The 8,766-nt window shown below is 38.4% G+C and overlaps 1 protein-coding gene across 1 annotated transcript; it reads left to right on the top strand.

Moving 5' to 3' along the window:
- Positions 1-654: 654 nt before the first annotated feature.
- On the top strand, positions 655-8,480 carry LOC111861364 (TGF-beta-activated kinase 1 and MAP3K7-binding protein 1). Its single transcript, XM_023845865.2, has 7 exons — positions 655-1,054; positions 1,964-2,201; positions 2,947-3,079; positions 4,109-4,349; positions 4,698-4,854; positions 5,161-5,260; positions 6,783-8,480. The coding sequence occupies exons 1-7, from the start codon at positions 964-966 to the stop codon at positions 7,272-7,274; spliced, it is 1,452 nt and encodes a 483-aa protein (XP_023701633.1). The 5' UTR covers positions 655-963; the 3' UTR covers positions 7,275-8,480.
- The last annotated feature ends 286 nt before the right edge of the window (positions 8,481-8,766 follow it).

Below are 8,766 nucleotides of genomic sequence, written 5' to 3'. Positions count from 1 at the left end.
GTCAAGCTTGAAGTACAAACACCCATATACTGAACTGCACGTACTGAACCCAACATAAACTTAATGAAACGAGTCTTTGTATGGGATTAAAAAAAATGCCCTTTCACATAGCGTTGTGTGTAGCCCAGGGAGTACTTTGCCCTTTAAATCGTGAACATGATAAACTGCAGGAAGCTAGAAGGTATGAAAAAAAAATAAGTTTAATTTCTTCTTGCTGAGCCTTCAGTACTGTCCTTAAACCGATATAATTAGGAGCTACACAAACTGTACATTTTCTTCATGCCGTTCTGGCAGAGTTTCTTTAGTTCTGAGCAACCACCAATACGTAAATTCAATATATTTGGAATACTTTTATTTACACTTACCTTGTGAATATATTGAGCATGAATGTCAGTGCTGCGATTCCTATTTTCGGTGTTCAGGAAAATATAAATTATCTGAGATACAATTCACATAAAATTCACCTTAAAACTTCGTTTCATCACACACGACACTTCCCGATCCTACCAATCCCACCCATCCTACCCGCATCGTACCGCTTTTTTAATGTTTCTCACAGCCGACAGAGCGCACAGAGTGACAGAGAGAGACTACTAATGCCATCTCTTAGCAATTACTCCTATTAACGACGGTTTTCGTCGTAGGCGGTAGTGAAGTAATGTCGAGAGATGTCGAGTTATGTGACCTGCGTTATGAATAATGCGTAACATAACTGGCGTGTCTGTTGTAAAATAATGTATTTGCAATTGCATTGTTTTCGTATTGACATTATTTACTCCATATTGTTTTTCATATAGACTGGTGTGTATTGCAGGTGAACTGCATTTAGTGGAACGTTCTCAGTTTCCTTTTAGTCCAATCTATAGAAGGAAGTTATTAATTCACATTCTTAAGCCATTACCGTATGAGTGTAGTATAGTGTGACAATGTTTACAAAATTTGTGTGAGGTGAACTGCTATAAAATGCCAACACGAGCCGAGCTACCCAGAAGCAACAATAATTTCCAAGAGACATACTGCTGGACCGATGACTTGCCAGTCTGTAGACACTCGGGTAATGTTACTCTATGTTGCAGATGATGGACACTGTGTGGGTACATTTGACATACCAAAATACATTTTCCTGTTTGCGTCTACTGTCGAAAAACAAAAAAATTGGAATATGAATATCTACAATTTTGTCAGTGGTTCTGTATGGGTGTGAAACTAGGCCTCAGATATGAAGGGAGGAACATAGACAGGGTATTTGAGAGCTGAGGAGAGTATTAGAATCGAAGAGAGATGAAGTGACAGGAGGTTGGAGATAACTACATAATGAGGAGCTTCATAACTTGTACTCTTCACCATATAATTAGAATGATGAAGTCAAAGAGGATGAGATGCGCAGGGCATGTGACACGAATGGGGGAGAAGAGGAATGCATATAGGATATTGTTGGGAAAGCCAGAAAGAAAGAGATTACTAGGAAGACCAAGATGTAGATGGGCAGATAATATTAAAATGGGTCTTAGAGAGAGAGAGAGAGAGAGAGGATGGGATGGTATGGACTGGATTGATGTGGCTGAGGAGAGGGCTCTTGCGAAAGATGGTAATGATCCTTCAGCTTCCGTAAAATGCTGGGAAATTCTTGAATGGTGGCTTCTCAAGAAGGGCTCAGCTTCATGAAGTTAGTCTGCATCTCCATATTGTGTACTGGTTTAAAATCTTCTGGTTTAAGATTATATCCATTTTGGCTAAGATATGCTGAGACCTAATAAAAGAAAACTGGAATGGACAAGTACTGGTTTTTCGAAAAGCATTTTACAGTTTGTTCTAGGTTTCACGCCTTAGGATACATTCTGGCACCCTTGTAATTATGCAGCTGTAATTTAGTGACATACTCTAGTTCTTCATAAAAGCACACTACATTGTTATGCAACCATGTTTTGCGGTCAGGCACAAGTATTATTGATCTGATTTGCAGGAGTAGGTTTTTCAACTAACCAGATCTACCGAGAAGATGGATGTCGCCAGGAAGAACATCAGTTTGAAGACCGGAGTTTCCATTGCTGTGTAGATGAAAATACATTTTTGTATGGAGTGTTCGATGGACATGAAGGTGTGCAAGCGGCGACATTCGCTCTTCAGCGAATGGCTGCAGAAATTCTGCTTGGCCAGTTAACAGGGAAAACTAGTGATGAAGAGATCAAAGAGGTCCTCAGGTATGATCTTGTCTTCTAGTATTTATAGATAATCACATATCTGAAAATATAAAAATTTAGGGGAACTCACACATGGATGTTGCTCAGTACAAGAGTGTTGAATTTTCCGAAGGGGGAACCAAACAGTTCTACACAATTGGAAATACTCATGAATTAATTCCATCAACCTCATATCTTCACAACCCACAGATTCAGTTTAATATTATCCTTTCATATCCATGATTACCAAACATTACTTTCCATAATATTGTATGTGCATGTCTTGTCTTTCCTATCACAGGTGCATGCCTAGTGCATCATAACATCCTTCATTTGACTCTGCTGGTACTACATGAACTGTTTTAATCATGGCATTTCTCATGGTATAATATTTTGCATTCCCCATTTATGTCAAAATCAAAAAATTTTCTAACAATTCATTTTCAGGTACTTGCAGTTAATGTGTATCTTACAGCCTACTCCTTGGTTAGGAAACATCTGAGTCAAGTAGTTAGGAACCCTGTTCATGACAGAGATTGGCTATTTTGAGATTTGTTGTGATTTTCCTCAGTCCACTCCATGTAAATGGTAGAATAGTATCTTGAAGAGGGCTATGACCACTTCCAGTTTAATTAATCACAGTATTTCTGTATAACCTTTGTAATTAGAAGTAACCCAAGGAAGATAACATTTATCCATCATCATCTTGTGAATTTGAGTCTAAAGGGAATACAAGCTATATTTTTTTCTTTCCATGAATTTATAGGCAGGCCTTTACTGCTGTAGAAAAGGGGTATTTTGACTCTGTGGATGACAGACTTGCTGAGCGCACAAGTCTTCAGTACGAGATACCAGACAGCATGACTTCATATGAGGCTTATCAAAAATTCCCTCATCTCGTACGTATGTGACGTAAATACATTTGAATGTGTGAAATGATAAAATTATATAAGCATCAACATTTATATGTATGGGTGTGAGCTTTGAGGTTCTTATGGTGGCAACTGTGATAAGCAAGATCTTCTGGGTTTAATGCCAGATATTTCAGAAGCAGCCCAGTGTTTCAGAGAAACATGCAGTCTACTTCTTGAGGGCTGCATTCAGCTTGCTGTTTGGCTAAGTCTTTGACCCTAAAGATGGAAGCAGAATATATATTCCTCTGAAACATGTGAAGCTTCTACTATCCTACATGGCGCCACATCCCAGAAGATGGTTCTTTTCATGCATATGCACAAGATTTTTAAAATGTTAATCAACTAGACATAGAAGCTGAAATATTCTGATAGCGTATATTTCTACTGGTATACATTCATGAACAGTTGAGCATGTTTAGTAATTTTGAATAAATGTATGCCAGAATTTTCCTTCACTTATTGGTAAAAATAAATAATATTGCTTCTCTTTTTTTCTTAATCCGCTGTTCGCTTATATGTTTAACACAAAAGAACACAAAACTCTGAATTACACCGATTCTTAATCAGACTGTGGCAGACTTTGAACTCTGTTTTTAAAATGTGTGTACAAAATACTGTTGACTGTGGCTAGCATCATAGAAGATAAGGTTCTTCTAACACATTTTTAAGTCCGTTATATGTTATGTTACAAATTAAATGCTTTACTTGTTTATTTTATGGAATTGCAAGATTAAAAAAACTCTTGCACTCTTCCGTTTATCTTACTGAATTCAAAAATAAAACCGTCCCACATATAGTTTTGAGCACCTTGTAACTAATACTGAAAATTCAATTATTTACTTGCTTCTCTTGGGATACTGAAAACTTTTATGTCCTCCTCCATTCCTCTACCCAGTTTATAATTTTTATTGATATGAAATATATATGAAAATGCAGAGAATTTAAACCCATGCCACTTTGTTGAGTTCTTCAATATTTCTGGACACCATCTCGTGACCTTTGATGTGTTTTCAGGTGGCCAAGCTGAATGCTCTAAACTGCGAGTTGTCTGCGGGTACTACAGTTGTAGTGGCCCTCATCTACTGTGGACGCCTGTATGTAGCCAATGTGGGAGACAGTAGAGCCCTCTTATGTCGTACTGATTCCAATGGAGTGCTTCGTGTGGTTCAACTCAGTGTGGATCATGACTTGAGCAACGAAGATGAACTGCTGCGGCTTTCTCAGCTGGGCCTGGATGTGGACAAATTTAGACAAGGTAACCCAGTATTATTTTTGCTCTTCGTATTTCTTGTTGGATTTAAAAATGTGTATTTTTTTAAATCTTTCTTTGATATTGTAATAGCTGAAGGCGGTAGAATGCTGTTAAAATGAAATCTAATGGATGTCTAAACTGGAAATAAAAATGTTATAATAATATTAGTGACACATGTAACAAATTTTTCCAGTTATATTGTTGCAAATAAATGCAAGTGTTAATTTTAAGTGTAGAAAATTCCCAGGGAGGAACTTGAGAGTGTGATTTAATTTAACAGTGTGCAAAATATAGAAGTATGTTATCACATCACAGTTCTTCGAAAACTAATATTATTTTGTATTGTGACAGTGTCTCGCCTTGGCAATCAAGAGAATACACGTTGCCTAGGAAATTACTTGGTGAAGGGTGGTTACAAGGAATTTGATGAGTTGATGTCTGCTAAAGCAGAACCAGTCATCGCTGAACCTGAAATTCATGGTGGCATTGAACTGGATGAGTCTTGCAGGTATTCAGCATTGAACATGACTGTACCTGTCACTCTGTAGCTGTACATACTAAGGAGCAATTGATTGGTGGGTTACATGTGATTGACAGAACACGTGCCCCCATCCAACCAGACTATTAGTGTGTGCATGCTCTCTCCCTGTCCCTCCCTCTCCCCTCAACTCCCACCCCTCTCTCAACAACAGAAGACAGATGTGTTACTTCTTTTATTCATCATGCCTGCATATTAATGTCTGTAGCATAATCTCATACTTTATTTCATGCATGTAGAATGTGAAATACTGACTCCTTTATGATCTTTATGCAGGTTTCTGCTATTGATGTCTGATGGTCTGTACAAGTCATTAGAGGAAGCCACAAGAACGGACCAAGTAAACAAAGATTTAGCTCAGATGGCTGTGGAACAGGTGGGAACTGATCCTTAACAAGAGCAGAAATATGTAAATATTTTTCCTACACGTGCTTTGCAATGGTTGTATTATGTATCATTGAGTTACTGCCAACTTTGCCAACAAGTGGCAGTCACTCAGTCACTATAGTTCACTTGCGGATTAAAGCCACAGAGATTGATTTGTTTAGTTCAGTTACTGCAGATGTAATGACTGTCTTATTGCAGAGTTAAACATGCTACAAATATCACATGGCACAGTCAGAAATTTTTTTCCTTACTGTTTGTTAAATACTCACCATATCAAAACATGTTTCAAATAAAAGCTTTAAAGCTCAGTGTGGTCAGTGTTTATGATATACATTAGGCCCTTGTTATGCTGCACCTCATTATACCACTACTTTAATCATGTTCCCCAGCACACTCATACATTTAATGTTGTACAGATTCCTATAAAATGTTTTACTTGTGACCGCCTCTCTGGTGTAGTGGTCAGAGTTTCTGGATACAGATCTAGAGGTCTGGGTTCAATTTGCAGTGCTACCAGATTTTCTGAGAATTAGTGGGTCTGGAACGGGGTCCACTCAGCCTCGTGAGGATAATTGAGGAGCTATTTCAAGGAAATAGTAGCTCCGGTCTAGAAACCTGAAATTAACAGTCGTGGGGATTCATTGCACTGACCATGTAACACCCTCTATCTGCTAAAGTAGGCACTAACTTTGCTGACAAGTGGTGGTCACTTGGTCACTTGCAGACTAAAAAAAACCACAGTGTTTTTTTTTTGTCTGAGTACATACATATTTTAGTCATGCATGAATACTGCATACATAATAATGGGGATTCCAAAATTATTTGAATGTGAATTTCACTCATAACGTGAGTACTGAATGTGTCCTCCATCACTACTTTGTATTGAGGTCCTGCTGTATTTATTTAATGTTTGATGAGTTTTCAGAAAATTGACATGCTCACTCTTTTAAGTTTATTGAAGTTAAATTTATATTGGACCTATATGAATGAAAATTAAAACAGTGGTGCATTACAGTCAGTGAAATCCACAAATGTGTGACAGATGGAAGTAGTACAGACATTAACATAATAAAACCAACAGACCTGTGCAATGCATGTGTTTACAAATGTTCACATTCCTCTATGACTCTAACCACCTATGAGTACCATCACCATATAACCATTACATAAATTATTATTGTGGGGTTACTGCTCCTGCTTCATATTCAGGAGTTCCCCAGACTTAATTCCCAGGACAGAAATTCCTGTCCCCTTTTTTGTGTGTGTGGCTTTCTTCTATCCACGTAAACACTGGGACAGTACTGGCCATAACTGCTTCCTTCCACTTTTTTCACAACTCATTATATACAACCATTTTTGCATCTGACTCCATGTAACATGTATATCCTGTGTAACCTTGCCTTAGATGGACAGAGGCCAGAAAATCAAACAGACTCCTAGATGGAGGCACTAGAAACCAGTTAACCATATCCACTGTATGCCTGTAATACGCATCTTTCTGTGGTTTGCAGTTCCGTGTGCAGTCAACACTCACCGGAGTAGCACAAGCAGTTGTGGATAAAATTGTTCGCATTCATCACGATGTCTACATGAGTGGTTGCACTTCTCCTGATGGCCACTCCACTGTGGCCGGTAAACGAGATGATATTACTTTCCTCGTTCGAAATTTCAATTTCCCATTACCAAATGCATTAAATTCCCCGACAAATGCAGTTGTCCGTTTTAATCCTATTGTGATGACCGTTTCAACTCCATCATGGAGTGCAGGTGATGATAACTCTACGATAGAGAACTCTTTGACTGATCCTGCTACCAGTAACACAACAGATGATCAAAATAATGATACATCAACAACAGAAAGTTCATCAGATATCTTTCCGGACAGACCCAATCCTCTGGATAGGAACAGGAGGATAGAGGCATATGTTGATTTTTCAGATTTCTTCCAGAATGTTGAGAAAGCGAGGGCAGAAGGGACTCTGCCATCAGACATTGAATTCTGAACAAAAGAACTTTATGTTGGTTTTATATTGTTAAGCTATTTATGCAAGTTGGTGAAATGAAACTCAAGTGCCTGTGGAAAAGAAAATTTGCAACTTCAGTGTTCCTATTCTGTGTGTATGCCTCCTTTGTACTCTAGTCATGTACCTCTCGAGTTTTATGGCAATACGTAACTGTCCCTTGTATGGGATATTTCATGTACATAACATTTTCAGGAGCTATCAAAACTTCCTTCTTGAAGGCGACTTGTTGCCAGTATGTAGACAGATGTTTTTATCCTACAGATATTAGTGTCAGAGACTGGAATCAATTCTGACACTTATATTGAGAGAGATTTAAGCATATTAAAAGAGTAGATATTTTATTTCTGCAGATAATTAATAGTAATGTTGCCCCTATACTTATTAATTAAAGAAAACATCATGAAGACACTTGGGTGCATGGAGTTATAACCCCACCATTCTTGAGCTTGGCACTAGATGGAGCTAAGTGATCAACTTCATGCCCCAGCCACTTTATCCCTGAGAACTTGCCCTAAGTACCCATAGGATAGGAGGCTGTGTGGGCCCAGAGGCAGTCTGGTTGCTGTGGGGAAGAGCAAAATCTGTACCCCTGGCATCTGTTGGATAGGAGGCTGGGTGGGTCCCAGAGCCAGTCTAGACCCTATAGAGAAAAGAGAACTCTTGCCCCTGCCAGGAATCAAATCCTGGTCATCCAACCCATAGCCTGTCACTATACTGACTGAGCTATGCTAGCTAATAGACCACAAGAATGGTCCTAATCTGTCAGTGTACTGACAATGAGGATAGGGATAGAGGTAAGAAATGTGTATATTAAAGAGACCTCAGGCAGTGGATAAAGTTATTGTAATTGTGGTCCGATAGGCTTGTACCATGTCTCAAGTGTAAGAGAAGTTGTTTCCCCTGTTTTAAATCACTCAAGAGGATGGGTACCTTTAATTAAAGTACACTAATATGTTCAGTTCAGCTCTGTGTTATTGGACAAGTATGCTAACCAACAGTGCCTTGTTTACAAACTGAAGAAGCTCAAGAAAACTAGTTGATATATTCAGTCATTTCTGATATTTGGTAGAAGTGCAGCATGTCGATAATAGATAAGTAAATAGTTAACTGTTAATTGTTGAAGAGTGAAATATCTGTGGACTAAGGTGAAATAGAGAAATAAAGTTAATCGTTAAAAGAGTCAAAGTTACATTGTTTTGATTTTATATGTTCCTGACTGAAGTCATTATTATTAGTTGACATAAAGGTAAACAAATTAACCTTTAACGTCCGAAGAGCCCCGATCGGGCCAGTGATGAGTATGGTTGTCGTGGCCAAAGTACCCCATTTTGGCCAGGCAGGCATTTAAACTCCACTAGTGGAAGCGCACGCACACGCTGCTAGTAGAAGCGCATGCACAGTCCTAAATATTTATTGTTAAATGTAGTAATTACCAGATAGACTTGAGTAAAACCATAATAGAGGAATCAAA

This window comes from Cryptotermes secundus, unplaced genomic scaffold (genome assembly GCF_002891405.2).
Source record: "Cryptotermes secundus unplaced genomic scaffold, Csec_1.0 scaffold289, whole genome shotgun sequence".
Classification (NCBI taxonomy): Eukaryota; Metazoa; Arthropoda; class Insecta; order Blattodea; family Kalotermitidae; genus Cryptotermes; species Cryptotermes secundus.
This window is presented reverse-complemented; position numbering and strand designations above follow the sequence as displayed.

Excerpts from the sequence above, each read along its gene's own strand:
- LOC111861364 (XM_023845865.2), top strand. The coding sequence starts at position 964 with ATGCCAACACGAGCCGAGCTACCCAGAAGCAACAATAATTTCCAAGAG. Across the intron at positions 2,202-2,946 it reads GAGATCAAAGAGGTCCTCAG|GCAGGCCTTTACTGCTGTAG; the intron begins GTATGATCTTGT and ends ATGAATTTATAG. Across the intron at positions 4,855-5,160 it reads GAACTGGATGAGTCTTGCAG|GTTTCTGCTATTGATGTCTG; the intron begins GTATTCAGCATT and ends ATCTTTATGCAG.